Source organism: Halteromyces radiatus, assembly GCF_025201355.1.
Source record: "Halteromyces radiatus strain CBS 162.75 chromosome Unknown BX664scaffold_1, whole genome shotgun sequence".
Lineage (NCBI taxonomy): Eukaryota > Fungi > Mucoromycota > Mucoromycetes > Mucorales > Cunninghamellaceae > Halteromyces > Halteromyces radiatus.
This window is the reverse complement of record NW_026251687.1, coordinates 200,123-226,208: the sequence shown is the minus strand read 5'-3', so window position 1 is coordinate 226,208 and position 26,086 is coordinate 200,123. Positions and strand designations below refer to the sequence as shown.

Sequence of the window (26,086 nt, the reverse complement as noted above, 5' to 3'; positions counted from 1 at the left end):
TCATTCTTATTTTTTATGCTTTCCAGACTTTTGGGTGAAATTGAAATCATTAATATCTACGTTTTTTGTACCTGAAAAAAAAAAGGGCAACGGAATATTAAACTTTTCTGTCAAATTTTTAGCTCAGCCAAATTTAGCATATAATTATTGGATGGATTTAGACTTTTGAGTTTGTCAGTCAGCGTGGATGCATAAAATATATATGCACTTCCGACATTGAAACATAAATATAATTTTGAAAAAGTATCAAAAAGTATTACTATTATAACTTGTTCGTCTTGATAGTAAAAAGAATATAAAATAAACATAAGGATGATTTTACTATAGAGTTTGAAGAAACCAGCCAATGAAAATGTCCTTAAAAGGTGACTAGAAAAAAAAAGTAAACAAAAAAAAATTTTTTTTGTCCTTTTGTTTACTTTCTTTCTTTCTTTCTTTGTTTCTAATGTAAAACATTTATTACTACCATATTATGTTTTTTTCTTTATTACTTTTATTTGGAAATGTTAAACCTGTCTCTTTTCCAGGTGATACTTTTATTCTCCCACCTTTCTACCACCATGAAATCTCATTGATCGAAACTCAAGCCATTGACTACACTCCCTCCTATATTGATATTACCTTGGATATTCCTGTTTTGAATGATGTTGCCTTGGATACACCTATTTCAAATGCTATTGCCTTTCATCCATACCAAGTCTTTGCTCTCCACGTTTACCTGATCGTTTTCCTTGTCGGGATGTTGTCTGGTGTATATCTCCTCCTTGCTTTACCTGTCCTGTCACGTCTACTGCGTAAACCCTCTGTCTCTACCTTCCGAAAAAATATCGCGTCATACAACAACATGGTAGTTCACCCGATATTAATGTTGATCTCTACCTGGTTACGTTACTTCTGTTCCTTCTGTCTTCGGGTACTTTGGCCTTTGAACTGTCTTCTTGTTTCTCGTTGCCTTCGGGCTTTATGGTCTTTCCTTTGTTACGTGGATTCATTCATAGTACGTAACTTGTTTGCTCTCCTTCATCGTAAGTAATAATAATAAAAAAAAAAAAAAAAGAGAGAGAGTAAAAGATGTTCACGTATCTTCCTGTTCTATATAGGTCCCGCTGTTTCTCCTATGTCCGCAGATCATCTTGTAAGAGCTATCTCTCAACTTGGTATGTCATAATAACAAATAAAAAAGATGAAACAACACATATTAAAATAGTTTGTTTTGATCTTTTCTTTTTGACTGACTCATTTTTATGTATATATAGATGACATCTCTGGTTTAGCTCTTCTATATTGGGTATACTTCTTTTATCACCATGCTGATAAAAAACCTCTAGTATCACGACCTCAACCCAATATAGAAGCTGTCTCATTTCCACCTGTCCCTACTACCGGTAAGATAAAAAAAAAAAAAAAGAAAAGAAAAGAGCTACTTGTACTCACCTCTTGGTACTTAGAAACCATTGATGATGAAGATGAAGATGTTGCTTGTTTGCCCTCTTTCCCTGCAGCTACTTCAGTCCCTACAGCTCTCATCGGTAAGAAAGAAAAGAAATAAAAAAGGTACTTCTCTTACTCACTGCTTATTATTCAGAAACCATTGATGATGACGATGAAGATGTTGCTTGTTTGCCCTCTTTCCCTGCAGCTGGTCCTGTCCCCTCGAATACCCTTAGTAAGAAATGAAAAATGAAAAATCATATAACCCGATTTCTTATCCACTGATCTTTTTTTGATGTTTTAGATGATGATCAAGACAATATGATCCATCATTCTTCTTCATCCATCGCTGTTGTCTCCCTCTCATGTCCCGGTAAGAAATAACGGAATCAATAACATTACTTTCTTGCGCTCACCTTTTTATATTTTAGTCGAACCCAAAGATGATGGCCCATCTCATCTTTCTCCTTCATCCGTCATCCCTTCATCCTCCACAGTCCTTCGTTCACCATCACCCACCGGTATGAGTAAGAAAAGAAAAGAAAGATTTAACAGAATTGACTGTTTTTTTTTTTTTCTGTGCTCATCGTTTTGTATTTTAGTTACAAAGGATGAAGATGTCTCCTCTCCACAGCTTCCTCCTACTCCTGTCCCTCAATCTGGTATTGGTAAGAAACGTCAAAATCAAAATAAAAATACGCTACTTTTTTGTACTTACCTCTTTTTTTTTTTATGTTTTACGTTTTAGATGGTGTACAAGATGATGTCTCTTCTCCTTCTTCTCCTTTGGTGGCTCCTCCCACTCTATCTCCTCCTCTCACTGTCGCCATCCTGACAGATGCCTTGTCAGAAGGTAAGTACTACAGACACAAAAAAAAAAAAAAAAAAGAAAGAGGAGAAGGATGACTATTTGATCGTTTTATTAACTATTTTACTTTTTATACATTATATAGATGAAGAAATGGCTTCATCCGATAGGTTCGATTTTGTCATCGAATCAGAAGGTAAATAATAGAAAAAAAACACAACGATGCTTATGAGACGATTTTATTAACTCTTACGCTCTTTATAGATGAAGTCATGGCCTCTCCTCCTCCTGCTAGCTCCCCATCACCTGAGCCTCTCAATGTCCCGTCCTTTGATGCATCAGTTCGTGAGTAGATACAAAATTAGATGATTTGATGAGTATTTTATTAACTATTACTCTGTGATATAGCCGAAAGTGTTGTCCCTCCTCCTTCATTTTCCTTCCTTCCTCCTGTCCCATTGGCTGCTCCGACTCCATTGGTTATTCCTACCTTCTCCGCTTCTCCCTTTACCTTTTTATTCGACAACAGTAAGTAGTAGCAAAAAAAGATGTCGAAACAGGAAATAGTTTATTTGACTTTGACTCTCTCTTTTTTTTTTTTTTCTTCTTATCATCCCATCAAGCTGCTCCTTCTCCCTCTTCATCTGTCCCTACTGTTAGTTCTCGTAAGTTGAAACAAATATACGACAGCATATAAAATAGCATATACTCATTTACTTCTAATTTATGAAGATACAGCTACAGTAGATCCTCGACTTCCTTGTCCTCTCCCTGCTGCTCCTCTTCCTTTTGCTCCTCTTCCTTGTAAGTAGTAAAATACATCCTATAGTCCATATATTTAAGATTTACTCAATTTTACTATACTGTTATTTAGCATCACTCCCAGTCATCAGTCAGGATTTACCCTACATGCCTGACTGTTCCGATCAAAACACCCCCAAGGAAGAGCGCAAAATAATCCAGCCTCGTCGCTTGCGTAAGTACATGGAACTCATAGATGTTTACCAAAGGTTAATTGCTAACCTTTACTTTAATATTTAGGCCCTGTGAAAGAAGCTTCCTCTTCATCACCTGCTCCTCCTCTTCTTTCACCCACCCCATCATCTGTCCCTCGTCTTCGCATCATCCCCCCAAGAAGACCTCCAACCCCAACCCCATCCGTCATTCCACCAACAAGACCCCCAACCCCAAGACCGTCATCATCCATTCCCGCCATCCCACAACCATCATCAAGGTTCAAACCTGACATGCCGCCTCCTCCACCAAGACCTCGACGGTCTAAAAATCCTCCTTCATCATAAAAAAAAAAAAAAATTACCTATATTATATATTTTTTTATTTCTTTCTTTTATTTCAGTTTTTATATTCTTTTTTTTCTCAATAAACGTATTTTTTATTTACTTCATTACATTATATTACCGGATGATGATTGTGATATTGGTATGGATAGTGATAAAATAATAAATAAAAAATAATGAAGACGAGAGCAAGTCTGTGAGATTTCTTTTTATTGAAAAAAAAAAAAGGATCGGGTCGAGACTCATAGGCATACTTGTGTCCTACTATGGATGTAGATAGGTATTTAAAATAAAATAGACAGTGAGATTCCCTTTATAGTCCTATTTTGGAATAAAAAATTAAAAAGATCTACACTTGAACAGACATGGACTTTTTGGCTGGGACAAGAAAAAGCAAAAAAAAAAAAAAAAAAAAAAAATCAATGTTCAAATTGTTATCAGTGGACGGGCTTCAAAAACTAATCACCCCTTTACGCGCATTTTGCTCTTTTTTCATTTTTTTTTCTTTCTTTTTCTTTTCTCCATCCACTTTTTTTTTCCACATTAGGTGTCCTCTTTGTCTGTGCGATCTTGTCAAGGTAGATTTTATTGGATTTGGAGCGTTTTGAAAAAGGGATTTACAAAATACATGGGGAAACCCTTTCATTTTGGATGTAGGATTTAATACAGGTAATAACAAAAAATATTTCATATAGTCTTGTTTTTTTTCATATGAATTGCTTGACCTAGATTTATTTCATTGGTGATGTGAATTTTGAATCTCCCTCCCATCTGGATCTTTTTGTTATTATTGATAGTTTCGTCTTATTATATCAATTCTTTCGCCATCTTCTTTAATAAAATTTTTATTCGTATTTTTTATTGTCATATTCAATTATCATCATCTATTATATCCATCGGATTGATCCAATCATCCATCCATCATCAAGCATCAAGCACTATTGTCCAATCTAGATATTCATCAAAATGCAAAAACAATAAAAAAAAAAGATTTATTTTAATATAAAGTTCTACTATGCTAATTTCTATTCTATGACTAAGTAAATAAATGATTCCTATATTAAGCTAATCCTTTTTCGTGTTCAATGGCTTCCACCTCCGTAGCTACATCAGCGGGATCGATATGATGTGAGGATCGTTGATCATGAACTTGGAACATAGCAGTGATGAATTCAGCCAAAGGTTTATTCATCCAGCGTGAAGGTTGTCTGATATGTTCGAACCATCCAATATGACCTATCAAGAGAAAAATAAATATAAATAAAGTGATCATTAAAAGGGAGTATTTCTAATATTGAATTCATATACATACCTCCTTGAGCGGTGACAGCAAGAATAACATTTGGATTAGCTTTCACTTGTTCGATGGGTAAGCATGCACCATTAGCAATTGGGTCATCCAGAGCATTGAGACATAATAGTGGGATCTGCACATTTTCAATTTTTCGATAAGAGCTGGCATCATGATAGTAAGCACTTGCTGAAGAATAACCAAAGAATTTGCTGGTGAAATGTTCATCAAATTCCCGTAAAGTAGTTGCATTCATCACCTTTTCCCTGTCGTATTTGTCATGTTTCTCCAAAACAGTTTCATGTCTAAGAAGAAGAAGAAAAAAAAAAAAAAGACAGATAAATCATCATTATCCATCACCTTGACATTTTCTTTTTCTTGGGTAAAACTTACAATCTAACAAGTCTTTGTAAATTGCCAGCCATGCTTCCTGAGTATACACGTCGACTAAAAGCAGTTTTATCCAAAAGATCACCGGAACTAACAGAAAAAAAAAAAGAAAGTTATTCAGTTAGATGACATAAATTAAAGAAAGAATATTATATATATATATGATCTTACTTGACAAAATCAAAAGGATTAGCAACTGAAATAGCAGCTGTCAAAGGAACCTTATCACCTTCTTCACCAAGATACTTGACTAAAATATTTGCACCTAAAGAAAAGCCAATAGCTATCATAGGAGTGCCAGGTTTCAATTGTGATCGAATTCGTTTCATTGCCACCCGTATATCTTCAGTATACGCACCACAAAATAAATGAGGAGTTTTCAATTCACTTTTGCCACAACCACGATTGTTAATCACTACGCTTTGATAATTGAAGGGAGCAGCTGTAACCTATCATGTTGATAAACAAAAAAAAAAAAAAAAAAAAAAAAAAAAAAAAAAAGAAAGAGAATTGAGATTAGACACATTTCTACCCTTTATTTTTTTTTTCGACTTACCACTTCTAATAAACCTCGAATATAAGATTCATGACTTCCTCCAGTAAGACCATGTAAACAAACCAATGTAGGTGTATCCACCAAAAGAGGTTGATCATTTGTTTTAGGTAAAGCAGGGAACCAATCCAAAGCGATCTGACCACCATCACTCATAGGAAGATAGTCTCGTTCATATTTGATATCATCCATACTAAGTGTACCTTTGTAATAAGCAGCATATGCCGTTTGTAAGTGACCATTGAAGAGATAAGGTGTTGGGTGATAAGTAGCTTCAGGACCATATAAGTGAGGACAATTCCTTTGGATGAAATCTAAAAGAGACACAGAGGTTGATTTATCTAGTGGTACCTTGACTGTTTCTTGGTGATGAATCAATTGTACATTGGTCATTATTTGAGGTATAAAATGTTGTTAGTATATAAAAAGAAGATAGAAAGAAAAGAAAAAACAAAAAAAGAAAAAAGAAAAAAAAGAAAAAGAAAAAAAGAAAAAAGGAATTCCGCTTACCAAACCAAAACTGATATTGAAAATCAAAAGGCGTGGATGAAAGAAACTGCATGGTTCGCGGAAAATTCTTCCGATGAATATATGAAAAATTTCTTTTTATTATTATTGAGGGAAATGAATTATTATCACTTAAAAGCTAATAGCATATGAAGAAACTATCCTGTCTGATGTATTTCATAACGCATTTATCAGTCATTAATATATCTAGAAATGAATTTATATTGTAATATACACAAAGTTGGAAAGGATGATCAAAACGTACATAACATCTGCAGCATTCTTGTTTTCTTTTTTTTTTTTTAAACATACAGGACAAACATCTCTTCTGAGGCACGATTACACTAAAACTACAATGTTCAATCCACCTAAAGGAAAAAAAAGAAGATCAGTTGTTGCCTTTTTAGGAAAGCATCACTGCGTATATTAAAGGCGATCTACGTCTATTTCTACCAAGGGTACTATTTTTATTTGGTCCAACGGTACCCTGGCAACACATCACCAAAAGATAACTAATGGGAAATAACAGTGATAATGGGATTGACGTTATATTATCGTAGTATCATTAATCATGTAGACAGATGCAGTTTATGTACAGTATCTTCTGAATTGGACATTTGAATACTTCAGGTCAACATTGGGATTTTTTTTTTCTTTTTTTGTCGATTGAAACATAAGAGCTACCTGATCTTAGAAGATCTACAACAGGTAAGCAATACTGTACCAGGAGTACTGCGGTATCATCCTTTATCTTTCATCTTCCAATCAAAGTATCATCAATTAAACGCCAGCCATCAATCGTCATTCCCTAAACATCATCACTCGATCATCGTCATCATGATCATCATTGGATGAGAATCATCATCCAGTCATCCATCAATCTATTATTATAGAAGGTAATATCATTTATATACTGTATTTTATGCTTTTCAAATGAAATGAGAAAAAAAATGAATGCGAATAAGTAATCTGTTAGGTGCTTTGTGTTTCTCGTATGTTAATTTATTATTCTCAACGGCAGATCAATGAATAAAGAAAAATCTTTTGCTCCTCTTAATTTCATTTGAAAATATTTTTTTTTTTTATTTTTATTTTTATTTTTTTTTTATTGTACGAGTGTATTTCATCATGATGAGAAAGTGATTAAGATTATACTATTAATTAATGTGAAGGATTATTCAACTAATGATAGAAGATGATGGCATCATATTTTAAATGAAGAGAACCCTTTTAAAAAAAAATAAGGTTAGTTAGTCATCTCGGCCAGGGTATGGTGTGATTTATCGTTGGACGTGTACGGTTTATTCATATGGAAGAAAAAGGGGAAGGGACAAACATCATTGGTAGGGAAATGATGCAATAATCCATCAATCAGATTAAGTTTTACAATGATCATTGTTCAACAAAAAGAAGAAAAAAAAAATTTGACAATGAGTTTTAAATACTGTTGATAAAAAAAGGTACAATTTCATTTGCTACAAATCGCGTGCTTGAACCTTTTATGATGGGTGATTGGAGGGAACATGCTAAATGCTTTAAGGTATTATAATCCCGCTGTCTCTCTTATGTATTTGTCAGATCAAGAGGCTGGGAGAGAAATATTTTTTTATTTAAAAGGCAATTCTTTTTTTTTTTTCTACACTCCTTCTTTTCCTTTTCTTTCCTTTCTTTATAGATATATTATTTTGTATATTATACTTTATTTTCATTCATTTTTTTTATTTTTATTTTTATTTATAAATATAATACACTTTCAAAAGTATACCACTTCAACCATTGTAATATATACATTCATATATTCAACAAAATATGTCCGAAAAACTGGAAACTGAACAAGTACCGCGTTTGAAGGAAACATTCTCTGAATCGTCCATTAATGAAAAAGCAGTTTCACCTTCTTTTGTGGAATCTATTGAAGACTCACCTATTGAAGAAGTGAGAGCTGCTGTTCCACCTACTGACAATACTGATTTACCTACAGCTACTCTTCGTGCTTGGTTATGGGGAATTATCTTTTCTTGTGCTATCTCTTTTACAAATCAGGTAAAAAAAAAAAAAAAAAAAAAGAATGACTTCTGGGAAAAAAAAAAAAAAACTCTAATAGAATTAAAATTTTCTCATTCTTTCTCTTTATAGTTCTTTTGGTTTCGTGCTAATCCTTTGACTATAAAAGTGATTGTTGTACAACTACTCGCTTTTCCTGCTGGCAAATTGACGGAAAAAATCCTTCCTAATTATGAATTCAAGTTAGGTAGATTTGGTTTCAACTTGAATCCTGGTCCATTTGGTGTCAAAGAACATGTCCTCATTACTGTCATGGCAAATGCTGCTGCCACTTCTTTTGATGCTATTGATATTATTGTAGTTCAAAAAATCTATTATAATCAAGACTGGGGTTTTGGTGGTGGTATTCTTTTGGTGCTTACAACTAGTTTGATTGGTTTTGGTTTTGCTGGTATTTTACGACGTTATCTTGTGCGACCTGCTTCTATGGTATGGCCTATCAATTTAGTGAATGCAACTCTTTTCCATACTCTTCATCAACAAGTTCCCAAGGATGTGAAAGATGCTGAAGCTACTGTTTCTGGATTATCCATGTCAAGAAACAAATTCTTCTTAATTGCCTTTATCGCTTCGTTTGTATGGTATTTCTTCCCTGGTTATATTATCCCTGTATTGACTTCGATTTCTTGGATTTGTTGGATTAAAAAAGATTCTGTACTTGTATCTCAACTTGGTAGTGGTATCAATGGCCTTGGTTTAGGTAGTTTTACTTTGGATTGGTCTACTTTATCTGCATGGTATCCTAGTGCTTTGGCTATTCCTTGGGTAGTAGAAGCAAATATGTTGGCGGGATTCATCTTCTTTATCTATATCTTGGTTCCTATTGTTTATTACACCAATACTTGGGAAGCAAAGAAATTCCCTTTTTACAACACAAATCAATACGATATCTGGGGCAACAAATTCGATCGACAACGTGTTTTGACTCCTAATCAACTTTTAAATGACACTGCTTATGAAGACTATTCACCTATTCGTATTACATCATTCTTCGCTATTTGTTATGGTCAAGGATTAGTGGCATTGGGAGCTATCGTTACACATACTATCTTGTACAACGGAAAAGATATTTGGAATCGATTCAAGAGTGCTCGTCAGGATTCAGATGATATTCATGCTCGATTGATGGATAACTATAAGGAAGTGCCAGATTGGTGGTATGCTGTTCTCTTTGTGTGTTCTCTTGGTGCTGGTTTTGCTACTATTGTTGTTTACCCATCTGATATGCCCTGGTGGTCTTTGATTATTGCTGTCATCTTGGCATTTATCTGGTTATTACCCGTTGGTATTATTACAGCCATCACATCTCAAGCTCCTACTATTTCTATGATTACTGAATGGGTATATGGTGCCATCGCTCCTGGTCATCCTATTGGTAATATGATCTTCAAGACTTATGGTTATATCACAGTTCGTCAAGCACTTTTATTTGCTCAAGATTTAAAACTAGGTCATTATATGAAAATCCCTCCTCGTGAAATGTTTAGTTTCCAAGTGGTTGGTACCATCATTGCCTCCTTTGTATCTCTTGGAACTACCAATTACTTGATGAACTCCATCAAAGGTATTTGTACAAAATCTGCGTATCCTTGGACATGTCCCAACATGAACTTATTTGGTGCTTCATCTGTCATCTGGGGTTTGATTGGTCCTGGCAAATTCTTTGCTTCCAATTCATTATATGCCTTCCTGCCTTACTTTTTATTGATTGGTTTCCTTTTACCTGTACCTTTTTGGTTGTTGGCTCGTCGTTATCCCAAGTCTTGGGTACGTCATATTTCTATCCCTATGGTGTGCCTTGGACCATTGCCTTATCCTCCAGCTCCTACGAATGCTGCTACTACTTGGGCTGCTGTCGGATTTGTCTTCAACTTCTTTATCAAGCGTCGTTACAATGGTTGGTGGCGCAAGTACAATTATGTCCTCTCTGCCGCTTTAGATTCAGGTGTCGCTGTATCTGCTATTGTTATCTTCTTTGCCTTCCATTATTCAAACATCAACTTTCCTACTTGGTGGGGCAACAATCCGGATTCAATTGATCAATGTCCTTTGGCAACAGCAAATTGGGCTGGTGTCGATGTTTACTCTTAGTTTACTATCTTCTCCTCCTTTTTAATTTATTTATTTTAGTTTTATTTAGCTGTTGTATATATATATATATTATTTATATTCTATTTCTATAGATGGATTTAGTTTAGTTTATACCATTTTTATTTATTTATTTATTTAGTTTCATTCCATTTTTTTTATTCATCATCATATTTAATGTATAATAAACAATCTGGCATCTTTTCTTTTTTCGAAATTAAAGAGGACGTTTTCTATTTTTATGGAAAGGATATAGGATTACAATAGTGATTTTAATTAAGGGGAACATGGATGATAAATTGTACCTGCTGTTCCTTTTTTTTTTTTTTTTACTACTTTGAATAAATAAAACACCATGAGTAATTCCATTTTTTTAAAGTACTTGGGTTAGTTAGATGAATGGATGAAATGATGATATGTGATTTGTGATTCGTGGTGAAAGATGATGACTGAATGATGGATAATGCGTGGTGATGGATAATGTGTGGTGATTGAAGGATAATGATTATTAGTCACTTTGGAGATGGCGACGACAGTAACCAAGATCTACTGACCCAATAAATCTGGGTATAGCTGATCAAAAGCCATAAAAAAAAATAATCCCCTGACCTCCAGTATCGATTACAAAACTTTGTAAAAATAATATATTGAAAAATCAACCCTACTGTCAACCTTTCAGTACGATAAGTCAATATCATCGGCATTCCAACATTAAGAAAAAATCATACTGGTATTGACTAAAAATCAACATCTACCATAAAAAGCAATATAATTTTTATTTCAAACAAAAAAAAAAATATAATCCATATACTAACTAGTACATATCACTACTATCCATTCTACTGTATCGATTACACCAGAAACGTTCGTCCTAACCAAACGAAGTTTCCTATCCAGTCAGTTTTTCGTTCCCATCACCAATGAAATAAATCTAGATCAAGCAATTCATATGAAAAAAACAAGACTATATAAAATATTTTTACCTGTACTAAATCCTACATCCAAAATGAAAGGGTTTCCCCATGTATTTTGTAAATCCCTTTATCAAAACGCTCCAAATCCAATAAAATCTACCTTGACAAGATCGCACAGACAAAGAGGACACCTAATGTGGAAAAAAAAGTGGATGGAGAAAAGAAAAAGAAAGAAAAAAAATGAAAAAAGAGCAAAATGCGCGTAAAGGGGTGATTAGTTTTTGAAGCCCGTCCACTGATAACAATTTGAACATCGATTTTTTTTTTTTTTTTTTTTTTTGCTTTTTCTTGTCCCAGCCAAAAAGTCCATGTCTGTTCAAGTGTAGATCTTTTTAATTTTTTATTCCAAAATAGGACTATAAAGGGAATCTCACTGTCTATTTTATTTTAAATATCTATCTACATCCATAGTAGGACACAAGTATGCCTATGAGTCTCAACCCGATCTTTTTTTTTTTTTTCAATAAAAAGAAATCTCACAGACTTGCTCTCGTCTTCATTATTTTTTATTTATTATTTTATCACTATCCATACCAATATCACAATCATCATCCGGTAATATAATGTAATGAAGTAAATAAAAATACGTTTATTGAGAAAAAAAAAGAATATAAAAACTGAAATAAAAAAATATATAATATAGGTATTTTTTTTTTTTTTTTTTTTTTTTTTTTTTTACGTTGAAGGAGGATTTTTAGACCGTCGAGGTCTTGGTGGAGGAGGCGGCATGTCAGGTTTGAACCTTGATGATGGTTGTGGGATGGCGGGAATGGATGATGACGGTCTTGGGGTTGGAGGTCTTGTTGGTGGGATGACGGATGGTGTTGGGGTTGGAGGTCTTCTTGGGGGGATGATGCGAAGACGAGGGACTGATGATGGGGTGGGTGAAAGAAGAGGAGGAGCGGGTGATGAAGAGGAGGCTTCTTCCACAGGGCCTAAATGTTAAAGTAAAAGTTAGCAAATAACCTTTGGTAAACGTCTATGAGTTCCATGTACTTACGCAAGCGACGAGGCTGGATTATTTTGCGCTCCTCCTTGGGGGTGTTTTGATCGGAACAGTCAGGCATGTAGGGTAAATCCTGACTGATGACTGGGAGTGATGCTAAATAATAGTATAGTAAAATTGAGTAAATCTTAAATATATGGACTATAGGATGTATTTTACTACTTACAAGGAAGAGGAGCAAAAGGAAGAGGAGCAAAAGGAAGAGGAGCAAAAGGAAGAGGAGCAAAAGGAAGAGGAGCAGCAGGGAGAGGACAAAGAAGTTGAGGATCTACTGTAGTTGTATCTTCATAAATTAGAAGTAAATGAGTATATGCTATTTTATATGCTATCGTATATTTGTTTCAACTTACGAGAACTAACAGTAGGGACAGATGAAGAGGGAGAAGGAGCAGCTTGATGGGATGCTAAGAAGCAAAAAAAAAAAAAAAAAAAAAAAGAGAGTCAAAGTCAAATAAACTATTTCCTGTTTCGACATCTTTTTGCTATTACTTACTGTTGTCGAATAAGAAGGTAAAGGGAGAAGCGGCAAAGGTAGGAATAACCAATGGAGTCGGAGCAGCCAATGGGACAGGAGGAAGGAAGGAAAATGAAGGAGGAGGGACAACACTTTCGACTATATCACAGAATAATAGTTAATAAAATACTCATCAAATCATCTAATTTTGTATCTACTCACGAACTGATACATCAAAGGACGGGACATTGAGAGGCTCAGGTGATGGGGAGGTAGCAGGAGGAGAGGCCATGACTTCATCTATAAAGAGCGTAAGAGTTAATAAAATCGTCTCATAAGCATCCTTTTGTTTTTTTTTTTATTATTTACCTTCTGATTCGATGACAAAATCGAATCTATCGGATGAAGCCATGTCTTCATCTATATAATGTATAAAGAGTAAAATAGTTAATAAAACGATCAAATAGTCATCCTTCTCCTCTTTCTTTTTTTTTTTTTTTTGTGTCTGTAGTACTTACCTTCTGACAAGGCATCTGTCAGGATGGCGACAGTGAGAGGAGGAGATAGAGTGGGAGGAGCCACCAAAGGAGAAGAAGGAGAAGAGACATCATCTTGTACACCATCTAAAACGTAAAACATAAAAAAAAAAAAGAGGTAAGTACAAAAAAAGTAGCGTACTTTTATTTTGATTTTGATGTTTCTTACCAATACCAGATTGAGGGACAGGAGTAGGAGGAAGCCGTGGAGAGGAGACATCTTCATCCTTTGTAACTAAAATACAAAACGGTGAGCACAAAAAAAAAAGTCAATTCTGTTAAATCTTTCTTTTCTTTTCTTACTCATACCGGTGGGTGATGGTGAACGAAGGACTGTGGAGGATGAAGGGATGACGGATGAAGGAGAAAGATGAGATGGGCCATCATCTTCGGGTTCGACTAAAATATAAAAAGGTGAGCGCAAGAAAGTAATGTTATTGATTCCGTTATTTCTTACCGGGACATGAGAGGGAGACAACAGCGATGGATGAAGAAGAATGATGGATCATATTGTCTTGATCATCATCTAAAACATCAAAAAAAGATCAGTGGATAAGAAATCGGGTTGTATGATTTTTCATTTTTCATTTCTTACTAAGGGTATTGGAGGGGACAGGACCAGCTGCAGGGAAAGAGGGCAAACAAGCAACATCTTCATCGTCATCATCAATGGTTTCTGAATAATAAGCAGTGAGTAAGAGAAGTAGCTTTTTTTTTTCTTTTCTTTCTTACCGATGAGAGCTGTAGGGACTGAAGCAGCTGCAGGGAAAGAGGGCAAGCAAGCAACATCTTCATCGTCATCATCAATGGTTTCTAAGTAGCAAGAGGTGAGTACAAGTAGCTCTTTTCTTTTTTTTTTTTTTTTTTTATCTTACCGGTGGTAGGGACGGGTGGAAATGAGAGAGCTTCTATATTGGGTTGAGGTCGTGATACTAGAGGTTTTTTATCAGCATGGTGATAAAAGAAGTATACCCAATATAGAAGAGCTAAACCAGAGATGTCATCTATATATACATAAAAATGAGTCAGTCAAAAAGAAAAGATCAAAACAAACTATTTTAATATGTGTTGTTTCATCTTTTTTATTTGTTATTATGGCATACCAAGTTGAGAGATAGCTCTTACAAGTTGATCTGCGGACATAGGAGAAACAGGGGGACCTATATAGAACAGGAAGATACGTGAACATCTTTTACTCTCTCTCTTTTTTTTTTTTTTTATTATTATTACTTACGATGGAGGAGAGCAAACAAGTTACGTACTATGAATGAATCCACGTAACAAAGGAAAGACCATAAAGCCCGAAGGCAACGAGAAACAAGAAGACAGTTCAAAGGCCAAAGTACCCGAAGACAGAAGGAACAGAAGTAACGTAACCAGGTAGAGATCAACATTAATATCGGGTGAACTACCATGTTGTTGTATGACGCGATATTTTTTCGGAAGGTAGAGACAGAGGGTTTACGCAGTAGACGTGACAGGACAGGTAAAGCAAGGAGGAGATATACACCAGACAACATCCCGACAAGGAAAACGATCAGGTAAACGTGGAGTGCAAAGACTTGGTATGGGTGAAAGGCAATAGCATTTGAAATAGGTGTATCCAAGGCAACATCATTCAAAACAGGAATATCCAAGGTAGTATCAATATAGGAGGGAGTGTAGTCAATGGCTTGAGTTTCGATCAATGAGATTTCATGATGGTAGAAAGGTGGGAGAATAAAAGTATCACCTGGAAAAGAGACAGGTTTAACATTTCCAAATAAAAGTAATAAAGAAAAAAACATAATATGGTAGTAATAAATGTTTTACATTAGAAACAAAGAAAGAAAGAAAGAAAGTAAACAAAAGGACAAAAAAAAAATTTTTTTTGTTTACTTTTTTTTTTCTAGTCACCTTTTAAGGACATTTTCATTGGCTGGTTTCTTCAAACTCTATAGTAAAATCATCCTTATGTTTATTTTATATTCTTTTTACTATCAAGATGGACAAGTTATAATAGTAATACTTTTTGATACTTTTTCAAAATTATATTTATGTTTCAATGTCGGAAGTGCATATATATTTTATGCATCCACGCTGACTGACAAACTCAAAAGTCTAAATCCATCCAATAATTATATGTTAAATTTGGCTGAGCTAAAAATTTGACAGAAAAGTTTAATATTCCGTTGCCTTTTTTTTTTTCAGGTACAAAATTAATGATTTCAATTTCACCTAAAAGTCTGGAAAGCATAAAAAATAAGAAGATGGAAATACATCAAAGTATATATATGTAATATTTATTTTGTTTTTTTTTTCTTTTTGAATATTCGACAATTTGCGTTTTACGTTATAGCAAGACTCTTTAGTATAGTTATGGTTACATTAGTTTTATATTATATTCGCTTTCTTTTTTTTTTTTTACTTTGAACAAAATAAAGCACCGTCAAATGCAGGATTCTATTTTTTTTTTTTTTGGGTCATGAATTGGATGATATGTGACGGATGATGATATGTGATGGATGATGATATGTGATGGATGATGATATGTGATGGATGATGATATGTGATGGATGATGATATGTGATGGATGATGATATGTGATGGATGGTATGTGATGGATGATATTGTGTTGGTATTTATTCCAATGCACTCCATTGTCTGTGCACTGTAACATCAAATGTAGAGGGCTTGTACCTCTTTATACTATTGCAACTGAATCAAAAATCATCATCATCGTACCAAATTTGGATTGAACATGTACAAAGTCATTCTCTTTGACTTGCCTTAATAATAATTTATACTTTGCCTCCCGATTTATAGAGTAAAATTAAAGATGAAGTGTCAATATCACCATCCCTCATCCAATAATGGTCATCATCCGATAAAACTACCACCATTAGATTCCTTTCAAAAAAGTAGTTTAATATCATCTAATCCCATTTTATCGCTTACCCTTCCACCTAATCTGCAATGATCACTACAACATTTCATCCATTTTTTGAAAAATTGCCCTGATAACCCCTCGACGATCGATTTTCACAGCTAAAATTTGGCTGAGGAGTTTGAAATTTTGGCTGTAAAAACAAAAAGTAGATCTCACTTTTTTTTTTATTCCTCCAAGCTTCTCGCCGGATAGGTGTACATTAAAAACTATTTTATATAGAAAGCATTCAATGATATCCACAGATTTACAATCATCCGTCATCACTTCCACAACCAAAAAAAAAATAAATAAATAAATAAATCCTTCAAAGTTTATTGCCTATATAAATAGATCAAACAAAATTGCCATCATCATGCTAGTAAATCCATCCAAAAAAAAGTCTAAACTGTAAACTAAAAGTACAAAAATAGGAATACTATATGTCTTGTAGGGTGAAATGACCATCTCCATCCAGTACGAGTTTTCGATGATGATAATGAACAATGCCGGGATGATGACTAACACTGATTAAAGTGATGTTTGCGTCCTTGGCCAATTGGTATAGTCGTGATTCGGTATCGATATCCATGGCACTCGTAGCTTCATCCAAAACTAATAATAAAAAAAGGAGTCAAATGTCGAAATAAAAATGATGCTATTTTTTTTTTTACCTGCGAATCTAGGCTTCCAATAAAGTAATCGAGCAAAAACTAAACGTTGTTGTTCCCCAGGTGAAAGCATTTTATCCCATTCAATACCATAGGAGGTATCAAATGAATCAATCATGTGTTCTAGATGTGTCAATCGTACTTGAGATAATAACATTCGAACATCTGCATCCGTCACTAAAAAAAAAGAAAGAGTCGCATAGGTCAGTTTATATATATATATATATATATATATATATATTACCTGTCGTACTTGAGGAGAGACTTGGGTAAGTGAGTTGATCACGTAAAGAGCCTTGAATCAAATATGGTGCTTGAGGAAGAAAAATGAGATCTTTTCCATGTTTCAAATGAGGAACATGTATACGACCTTGGATCACAAAAAAAAAAAAAAAAAAAAAAAAAAAGGTAAGGAATCGTTTCAATAATAGCCATTTTTGTTACCTTTTGAACATGACCAAAGACCAGCTAAGGCACGCAAGATCGATGATTTCCCTGATCCTATAAAAAAAATCAAACCATCATCATTGATATGATCATATAAGAAAAAGCGACGGGGTGATATCTTCCAAATCTAATCCATCTTTATACTCTTACCATTAGGTCCCATAAGTACAAGATGTTGCCCATCAGTAATTTCCAAACTCAAGTCTGTCACAATAGGTTTTCCACGAGGTGATACAAGAGTCACTTTGTCAAAAAGAATAACATCACTATATAAATAAGACAATATGAATACTTTTCGCATCTTGATCAACATTCCTTTCACTAGTATAAAATTTACCTTGAATCTTGCGACACAGAATCTAGTTGCACTGAATCCAATGTATTGTCAATGTCATCCACCACTTCTAATAGTTCCCCAATACGAGCGACATAACCTGCCAATACTGAGATCTTGTCAGATTGATCAATGATTGTGCTGAAAAGATAGATCAAGTACATGGACACAAATGAATTCTTGCTGATGATGCCACTGAGTTCTCCAGAGTCCTTGTCATCAAATGCACCAGAAAAGATAGGGATGGCCACAATTAAATAACTGAGAATCGAGCCAAAATACGAAAAAGTTTGATTTGCCACTACCCAAAAAAAGAAGAAGAAGAAAAACCTTAGATCCATTTGTCGTTCATCTATTCTTTGTTCACTTACATTGTAATGGTAGTTGTTTGTTGACAATAGAGCGTTGATATGTCAATAAAGTATCCAGACTAGCATTTGCCCTTTGTTTTTCTTCCCATTCACCTTTGGAAAAAGCAATAGACTCAGCAAACTGACGTAAACGGACATGTAAAAACCTAAATAAATAAAAAAAAAAAATTAAAAGAAGTCCTATTTGCCCGTTCCCTATTAATCTTTACCGAAAATTGCCTTCTTGAAGTTCCTTGTAAAATACGGTGGTAACAATAGGTTGAATAAAGCGTCGACTAATCAAAGAACCCAGAATAAAGTAAGAATAGATCAACATGGGACCTAAAAGACCAGCGACTGACCAACATTGCCAAGTATAAAGTACCACCAACATAGGAGAGAGCACCAATTTTTCCAAGATGAGATGCATTGTTTCAGCAAGTTTATCAATATCTTGAGTGATACGTTGGTCCGGGTTATCCACCACGTGATTGTGATCTAGTATCAATGTGTACATAATTTTGGATTGAATGTAACGGTCGTGCAGGTGATTGGTCAGAAGTCTTCGAATCTTGAGTGCCAATAAGCCTCCTGTATAATTCATCAATGCTTTGCCCTAATAAGAACAATGATAAAAAGAAGAAAAAAAAAACACTAGTCAATATAATAATAAAAAAAAAAGTATACTATTTCATTTTGAATTACAGCAGCAATACCCAAGATAAGTAAAAGACAAGGAAATATAAAAGTAAGAAAACCAGTACGATCTTTGGCCGTCAAAATAGTATAAAACCGACTAGGGATCAAGCCAACATAATAAACAAGCCATTCTGAACCACAGGCTAGAAATAAAAAGGTCATGTAAAGCCAAAATACACTATGTTGTCGTGCATCTTTGCCCATTGCAAACCATGGTGTTCCTGGTGATGACTGGAATAAAAGACGAAGAAGACGATAAAACCGTTGTAAAAAAAGTCGATCAAACCGATAGGTAGAATTAAAATGTAAGTTGTTGTTGTTGTTGTTGTTGTTGTTTCCAGTGCTAGTGAGATCAACAGGTCGTTCAAAAGAAGAAAACGATCCTGAACTTCTCAATCGCATGGTACTAAAACACAAATAAAAAATGAAAAAAGAAAAGAAAATGAAGTTTAAAAGAAAGAGAGAGAGAGAGATAGAGTCGGAGATATTTCCATATTTTTTTTTTTTTCATTATCATGAGTTGGAAGCAGTGCGCACGGACAATTACCTTTTTTTTTTATTTGGACCTCATATATACACACCAGTTAAATACGTTATTATACTAAAAAATAAAGACTATACTAAAACATACTATGTTAGATTACATTAAACTAAATGGTTTCACAGCGTTGGATCAAATTTGCTAGGTCACGTCTATATCATATAATAATAATAATAATAAAAATTAGAAACAATATTGATTTCATTAAGTATAAAACTACATTTTACCTTTTAATGGCAGATACGGCAACACTCACATCTGAATCCTTACTATTCTTCTTGGATTCTACTTCTCGACCAAACATATATATTTCATTTGTCAAATCTATTGTTGCATCTTCTAAATCGTAATCTATAGGATAATAAAAATTAGTATCAAACAAGTTTAAACTTTTTTTTTTTTTTTTTTTACTCACTTTCATCAATTTCCAAACCAATCAAAAAGTATTGCATATGTAAGATCCCAGGGAATAACGGTAGAGTAGTATCGGTATCATACACGGTATAACCTTGTCTCAATAAGTCCTCCTCATATTTTGTACGATAGGAAACGGATTCATTATATACCTTGGTCAAAGGATGAACAGTCTTGATTTCAGGTGCTTGTTCGACAAGTTTCACCAATCGATAGAGATAATGTGTCATTCTTCTACCCCTAAATAAATAAATAAATAAAAAGTCAACCATCCATACTTTCAGATGGTACAAATTTTCGTTTACCAAATTTCATGACTTTTCATAACGTCAGAACTGACAGTAACCTTGAGGAAATGCCTATACTCCTTGATAAAATTGTAAGGCTTGAATAACTTGATCAACATGTCTTCTAAAGAATGAAAGGGATGATGGATAATCTGGTTGGCTCGTTGGAGTTCTCTTGTCAAGATACGTAAGGTTGATTTTGTAACACATGGAGCTGCACTACTGACAGGGTAACATGGAGTGACAATGGGTAACAAAGATTCTTTGAATTCTGACTATATATACATATGAAAAAAAAAGAAGAAGAATTAATAGGAATCCTATTTTTTTTTTTTTTTTTTGGATACTAACCATAGTGGTAATCGAACTTATTTCAGTAGTTGGTTGTCCCGGAACATTGGGTATGGATTTTGTAAGAATAACAGGAGCAGGCCAGGGCCAAGTCGACCAAATCTCAAAGAAACTTTCCAATAGTGATATAAAGGAGACAGTTCGAGAAGGAGAGATAATAGAACTTGTTTCTTGAGATGATGATGATGATGCTGATAGAGATGATGATGACAAGATGGAAGTTGGAGAAGATGGAGGCGATGAATAATGAAATGGTGACTGACGTTGCTGTTGTGGTGGAAATTCCATAGTCATATTTGGTGATGATGAATCGAATTGAGCTCTTTTTGTAAAATAGACTTGAAGGAGTAATAATGTCCAAGAGCCTCCGTTCAAATAGCCAATTGGTTTGTTGTAGATATAACGTTGATTTGCCCAATATTTGATGCATTGTAAAGCTAAACGGAACGTCGGTAAATCGTTTGGATAGATATGTTTGAGGATAAATTGGCTCACACGTGGTCCTGTAGAATAAATTATTCGATTGAATGATACATATAATAAAAATATTTCTTTTTATATGATTTTTTTTTTTTTTTTTTTTTTTTTTTTTACCATCAGTACTAAGTAAACATGTTTGTTCCAATCCATTTAACAAAGAATCATCCAATAGGTTGATATCAGGAGAAACAGTGGCTAATCGTAATCGGACAAAAGATATATCAATCTATCATCAATAACGTAAATTGATTAGTACATATACATAATGAATGGATATAGATGAACTTACACTAATTGAATCTATGACACATTTTATAATTGGAACATTGGTTCGTTCAATAACCTACAAATCAAATAATCATAAGTTTCATTATTTTAGTTTCTATAAAAAAAAAAAATAGAATTTACCTCGATTTCACGGATACTTGGATGGCCTTTTAATAGTTTTGAAAAGTGATTGGAAAAGTTGCGCCGACGAATGGAAATAGGTGCTAATAAAACAACGTCAATATCCGCGTCTTTTAAATAACCACCTAACCCATATGAACCAAAGGGTAAAAGTTGACATTCAAAGTCATCGCGTTTGATGCCATTTTCTTTAGCAGTCAGACGTACAAAGGAAGAGAGTAATGATCGTAATAAGTTCAGGACATTTTCTCTAATATAATATAAAAAGGAGTCAAATGTTAAAAAAAAAAAAAAAAAAAAAAAAAGAACGCTGTTCATGATACTTACCGTTTTTTTATATCAGCATGATTTTCAATGATATTATGTTCCAAAAGAAAGTTTCTACATTTCACTTCGATAGCGTCAGCATTTTTTTCATTCATCGAGGTAGTTTGTATAGCATTCACAGGACAAAGAAAGACAAAGAGAAAAGAAAAAGGAGGAAAAAGTCAAAGTCCCAAGAACAGTTTTTTTTTTTTTAAGTCACCGACTACCCCTTGATAATTTAGCCGTGATCCTTATGCTCTTAATAAACACTATACGTAATCTCTTTCGAAGTTATGTTTTATTTTATGAGAAATGCATTCTATATCCTATTTTATGGCATATAATGATTGGATGATGAAGGACTGATTTGATCAATAAACCTGAAATACTTGATCTGATACAATGATCACGAGGTTTGAGGGTATGAATGTAACCGGAGAAACTATTTTTATAAAAGTCTTTGCTTTGTTTTTCTTCCTTCCACAAAAAGAAAAAAAAATCATATAGCGCCATTTCTGACTGCTACTTTTTATTGGCGTTTTTCTCTTTGCTTGATCCATCCGTATATTTTCCATTTGTGGTCAGTTCTGTCTTGTCATGAGCCACTAGTACTACGGCATCGTATATCCTGAATTGGTTGATTTGGTTATCAGTATCCTTGAGCTAGATGGAAACTTATATTGTAAGTACATATACTTTGATGTATTACATATATTACTGTAAATGACTAACTATCATCAATTCTTTTTTTCCAAAACACCGGCTTTCTTTTTTTTTTTTTTTTTAATGGTGAAATAGTCCCGGGTGAACGTCTTATATGACTAGTTCAAAATTCATGCAGGCTCAATTGAAACCAACCTTTTATATAAATAGTACAAAATAAACAGCATTGATCACTACTTTTACCAAAAAAAAAAAAAAAAAAAAATCAATTCAAACGAATCGCAAAGATCTCCTATCATCCCATGTAATCCTATCATCTTATCATTCAACATCCATCATATCACAGATTGTTCATTATCATCCATCATTCATCATCCATCATCCTATCATCCCATTATCACATGTCATCCATCGTCTAGGGGGGAGTAGGTTAAATGAAAAGAATCTCAACTCCCTGTTTATTCAGATTTATGCAACACTGTTCCTTTTTTTTTTTTTGAAAAAAAAGTAAGACTTTTTATTAAAATAATCAATAAAAAAGAAAAAGTAAAATAATAATAACTAAATAGTACATTAAAGGAAGAGGGGGTAAAAAATTTGCCGCTGGTGGGAGGAGAAAAAAAAAAAGCAGTAACTATCATCCCAGATCAGATCAGACCAATAACAAAGCAGCAACACCAGCACCCATCATAACACCGGCCAAGGTAGATGTTTTCTTATTGGCAGCGTTGTGAGAAGGAGAAGCAGAAGGAGATGTGGAGGAACTGGCAGAAGCGGAGGAAACTACGGAGGAGGAAGAAGAAGAAGAAGAGGAGGGAGCGGCACTGCTGATGCTGCTGCTAGCTACTACAGAGGAACTAGGCAAAGCACTTGAAGTGGCAACAACACTGGATGATGATGCTATATATATATATTAAAAAAGAGATCAGTATTATATTCCATATATATATATATGATAAATTTACCACTAGATGAAGGAAGAGAACCATCAGCAGCTTTGATAGTAAAAGGTCCAGCGTAAGAAAGGTTGGGAGAAGTACCAAATTCAAGAGCATCTAATGTCACACACAATCCCCGAAAAAAAACAAAAAGGGAAATCAGTATATTGATTTTTTTTATTATTATTTCATCCTATTATTTCATCCTTATCATATGATACTTACAATCCACTCCAGCAGCAAGATCGGCAGGGATATTCCAAGTGTATTTCATGGCAGAGGCATCAACATTGGTAGCAATAGTAGAAAGAGGTTGAAGAGCAGAAGGATTACCGTGAGCCAAAACAATTTGAGAGATAGTATCTACTTGAGGATTTGTCCTATAAAAAAAAAAGACGTTAAGTCTTTTTCTTTGCAATATTTATTTAACTTTATTTTTTTTTTTACCAAGCAATGATGGCAGATTGGCCAGCAGTATAAGTAGTTCCTTGAAGAGGTGAAGTGACACTAACAATATTTTGTTGAGCAGAAATGATGGAGACACCCAAAGTAGCAATAGCTAAAAGAATGGATTTCATGATGATTATGTGAAGATAAGAAAAAAAAGAAAAAGAAAAGAAAAGAAAGAAAAGGAAAGAAATGGAAAAAAAAGTTTGTTTTTTTTAATACCTCTTTTAAACTAAAGACCTTTTAACTTTTGAATGTCCGTCATGTTCCTTATTTCTTTTTTTTTTTTTTTTATTCAAGTATAAACCAATGGGAAGAGGTTTCAATCCAAGGTTACGCCTTTTTGATATAATGGAAGAAATAGGATGATGTTAGCTGCATATAAAATAACAAAGTAGAACAAAGTCAAATACAAAATTGTTACTTGTGTTCCCTTTACTCTTTTTTTTTTTTTTTGTATCACTTATCCAACAAAAAGGACGTGCTTACAAAAAAGAGTGGGAATGAAAAAAGTTCTCCCTTTGTGGCGGAAATGAAATCATCAATGATATATTTCTTGTTTACTTTTAAAAAAACGAAAAGGGAAATGAAAAAGAGAAAGTTTGTTCGATTAAAAAAAGAAAGGAAACAAGAAAATATAAATAGAAATAAATAAAAAAAAAAAAACAGTTTATTTTTTGATAGGTTCAGTTCTTGTTGATGCCCTCTTTCTCTAAAAAAAGATAAAGTCTAACATACTTCTTTTTCCTTTTGAGCCTGTTTTTCCGAAAATAGAGAATGTTTCTTTTTATGCATATCTATGTTCTTATCCATCTATTATCTGTTTCATCAAATACTTGGCATTCTATATATATTCTGTTGTTGAAAGTAATCCTATCAAAATGATGACAAGTAAATTGACCATCACGTGCCACATCAAAAAAAATTTGAATCTAATATATCAGTAACTTTATTTTTCATTCTTCTAAAAGTAATCATCTATAAACATAATAATAATAATAATATTAATCTACATATACTACAATATTAATTCATAAAAGGAGAAGCCTTGACCAGAGCATCAGCAACAATACCAGACCAAAAAATACCACCTGTCCAAGTATTACTCTTGAATTTTGCCCAACAATCCACAGGAGAATCATAATCGACTGTACGTAATTGCCATGCCAAATGAGCTGCACTACCAAGTACACTGATCAAATAGAAAGGAGCACCTTGATCATTCATATAACCCGCCAAAGCAGTCATGGAAACAAACGTAGTGGCAAATCCAGTCAACCATTGAGGAGTATTTTCACCAAATCTTAATGCTGTGGACTTGACACCAATCTTGATATCGTCCTTCTTATCTTGATGAGCATAAATAGTATCATATACTAGAGTCCATGCCACACCACCAGCATATAAAGGTCCTGCAACACTGAGATCCAATCCACCTGTCATAGCCGACCATCCTAATAAAGCACCAAAATTGAAAGCAAGTCCTAACACCACTTGAGGCCAATATGTGATTCGTTTCATCAAAGGATATGTGACAACAAGTGATAATGATGATGCTCCAAGTAAAATACTAATAAAAAAAAAGGAATGTTAGTATGAAATCATTGCACGATCTCTTTTTTTTTTTTTTAAAAAAAAAAAAAACAAGAAAATAATCATGATACCTGTAATTGTTCAATTGGGTCAAAATAGCAAGACCAACGGTTAATTGAGCACCAAGAAAAGTAATGGCTTGACGAGGAGTGACTTGACCAGCAGCAATAGGTCTAACCTTTGTTCGTTCCACCTTATCATCAATATCGCGATCCCACAAATCATTAATAGTACATCCAGCACCTCGCATGGTAATAGCACCTACACCAAATAATGTCAACATGGCAATAGTTGTTGATAAAGGAGCATGTTGTTGTGTAGCTGCCATACTAATACTCCAAGCTTGACAAATATAAAAAAAAAAAAAACGATTAGGTTCTAGTTCACTTGTATTAATTTTTTAAATAGTTTTACCACAAGGCCAATAGAGAAGCCAGGTACCAATGGGTTTATCTATCCTAGTGAGAAAAGCATAAGGAGCCCAAGAAGCTGGTAGGTGATCAATAAAATTATTGTATCGTATACGAGTGGTGGTTGTATTTTTATCGTCCAATACTTGATCTTGTTGTGAATGGCTGGTTATCCAATGTTGTTGTATCCAAGGTATCATTGTTGGTCTTGTATAAGAAGAGAGTTTGGGTCGTGGTGACAAGTGGAAAGAAGAAGGTATGGTCATGACTCGTTGGTGAGGAATTTTTTTCATAAACAAAGTCGTAGGTGTTGTTTGTGCAAGTAAGGTTGAAAACTGACATTGTTGTTTTGATGGTATAGACCTTAGTCTAGTCTTTAATAAACCGAATGATGCCATGAGAGATAAAAAAAAAAAAAAAAGAAAAAGAAAAAGAAAACAAA

The 26,086-nt window shown here is 33.9% G+C and overlaps 8 protein-coding genes across 8 annotated transcripts; 2 read left to right on the top strand and 6 right to left on the bottom strand.

The window, feature by feature from the left end:
• The first annotated feature begins 426 nt into the window (after positions 1-426).
• On the top strand, positions 427-3,715 carry BX664DRAFT_381240 (uncharacterized protein). Its single transcript, XM_051548940.1, has 15 exons — positions 427-1,025; positions 1,101-1,157; positions 1,257-1,529; positions 1,586-1,666; positions 1,736-1,804; positions 1,863-1,958; positions 2,034-2,099; positions 2,180-2,284; positions 2,385-2,435; positions 2,504-2,584; positions 2,648-2,767; positions 2,863-2,904; positions 2,972-3,043; positions 3,114-3,215; positions 3,281-3,715. The coding sequence occupies exons 1-15, from the start codon at positions 473-475 to the stop codon at positions 3,538-3,540; spliced, it is 2,028 nt and encodes a 675-aa protein (XP_051404112.1). The 5' UTR covers positions 427-472; the 3' UTR covers positions 3,541-3,715.
• An 829-nt stretch (positions 3,716-4,544) lies between these two features.
• BX664DRAFT_318971 (Alpha/Beta hydrolase protein) lies at positions 4,545-6,255 on the bottom strand. The gene is made up of 5 exons (XM_051542853.1): positions 5,775-6,255; positions 5,390-5,667; positions 5,222-5,308; positions 4,850-5,133; positions 4,545-4,773 (listed from the first exon to the last, which is right to left on the bottom strand). The coding sequence occupies exons 1-5, from the start codon at positions 6,162-6,164 to the stop codon at positions 4,598-4,600; spliced, it is 1,215 nt and encodes a 404-aa protein (XP_051404111.1). The 5' UTR covers positions 6,165-6,255; the 3' UTR covers positions 4,545-4,597.
• Positions 6,256-7,957: 1,702 nt separating this feature from the next.
• Positions 7,958-10,613, top strand: BX664DRAFT_271192 (OPT family small oligopeptide transporter). The gene is made up of 2 exons (XM_051541134.1): positions 7,958-8,321; positions 8,415-10,613. The coding sequence occupies exons 1-2, from the start codon at positions 8,088-8,090 to the stop codon at positions 10,431-10,433; spliced, it is 2,253 nt and encodes a 750-aa protein (XP_051404110.1). The 5' UTR covers positions 7,958-8,087; the 3' UTR covers positions 10,434-10,613.
• A 1,773-nt stretch (positions 10,614-12,386) lies between these two features.
• BX664DRAFT_1960 (uncharacterized protein) lies at positions 12,387-15,236 on the bottom strand. Its single transcript, XM_051540092.1, has 15 exons — positions 14,635-15,236; positions 14,504-14,560; positions 14,276-14,404; positions 14,133-14,213; positions 13,996-14,076; positions 13,858-13,926; positions 13,710-13,799; positions 13,570-13,635; positions 13,383-13,487; positions 13,234-13,284; positions 13,087-13,164; positions 12,904-13,023; positions 12,761-12,814; positions 12,620-12,693; positions 12,387-12,506 (listed from the first exon to the last, which is right to left on the bottom strand). Exons 1-15 carry the CDS (start codon positions 15,185-15,187, stop codon positions 12,423-12,425), a joined length of 1,692 nt encoding a protein of 563 aa, XP_051404109.1. The 5' UTR covers positions 15,188-15,236; the 3' UTR covers positions 12,387-12,422.
• Positions 15,237-16,617: 1,381 nt separating this feature from the next.
• BX664DRAFT_318955 (ATP-binding cassette sub-family D member 4) lies at positions 16,618-19,247 on the bottom strand. Its single transcript, XM_051542852.1, has 9 exons — positions 18,813-19,247; positions 18,338-18,723; positions 18,129-18,274; positions 17,761-18,058; positions 17,574-17,689; positions 17,421-17,477; positions 17,221-17,346; positions 16,980-17,153; positions 16,618-16,920 (listed from the first exon to the last, which is right to left on the bottom strand). Exons 1-9 carry the CDS (start codon positions 19,206-19,208, stop codon positions 16,745-16,747), a joined length of 1,875 nt encoding a protein of 624 aa, XP_051404108.1. The 5' UTR covers positions 19,209-19,247; the 3' UTR covers positions 16,618-16,744.
• Positions 19,248-19,329: 82 nt separating this feature from the next.
• BX664DRAFT_318953 (uncharacterized protein) lies at positions 19,330-21,757 on the bottom strand. The gene is made up of 9 exons (XM_051542851.1): positions 21,615-21,757; positions 21,288-21,537; positions 21,169-21,222; positions 20,994-21,105; positions 20,400-20,902; positions 20,067-20,323; positions 19,763-20,001; positions 19,575-19,698; positions 19,330-19,499 (listed from the first exon to the last, which is right to left on the bottom strand). The coding sequence occupies exons 1-9, from the start codon at positions 21,707-21,709 to the stop codon at positions 19,457-19,459; spliced, it is 1,677 nt and encodes a 558-aa protein (XP_051404107.1). The 5' UTR covers positions 21,710-21,757; the 3' UTR covers positions 19,330-19,456.
• A 1,242-nt stretch (positions 21,758-22,999) lies between these two features.
• On the bottom strand, positions 23,000-23,844 carry BX664DRAFT_1859 (uncharacterized protein). Its single transcript, XM_051540036.1, has 4 exons — positions 23,642-23,844; positions 23,420-23,574; positions 23,222-23,311; positions 23,000-23,143 (listed from the first exon to the last, which is right to left on the bottom strand). Exons 1-4 carry the CDS (start codon positions 23,770-23,772, stop codon positions 23,103-23,105), a joined length of 417 nt encoding a protein of 138 aa, XP_051404106.1. The 5' UTR covers positions 23,773-23,844; the 3' UTR covers positions 23,000-23,102.
• Positions 23,845-24,577: 733 nt separating this feature from the next.
• BX664DRAFT_318947 (prenyltransferase) lies at positions 24,578-26,059 on the bottom strand. The gene is made up of 4 exons (XM_051542850.1): positions 25,649-26,059; positions 25,306-25,576; positions 24,683-25,211; positions 24,578-24,612 (listed from the first exon to the last, which is right to left on the bottom strand). The coding sequence occupies exons 1-4, from the start codon at positions 26,040-26,042 to the stop codon at positions 24,598-24,600; spliced, it is 1,209 nt and encodes a 402-aa protein (XP_051404105.1). The 5' UTR covers positions 26,043-26,059; the 3' UTR covers positions 24,578-24,597.
• Between the last annotated feature and the right edge of the window lie 27 nt (positions 26,060-26,086).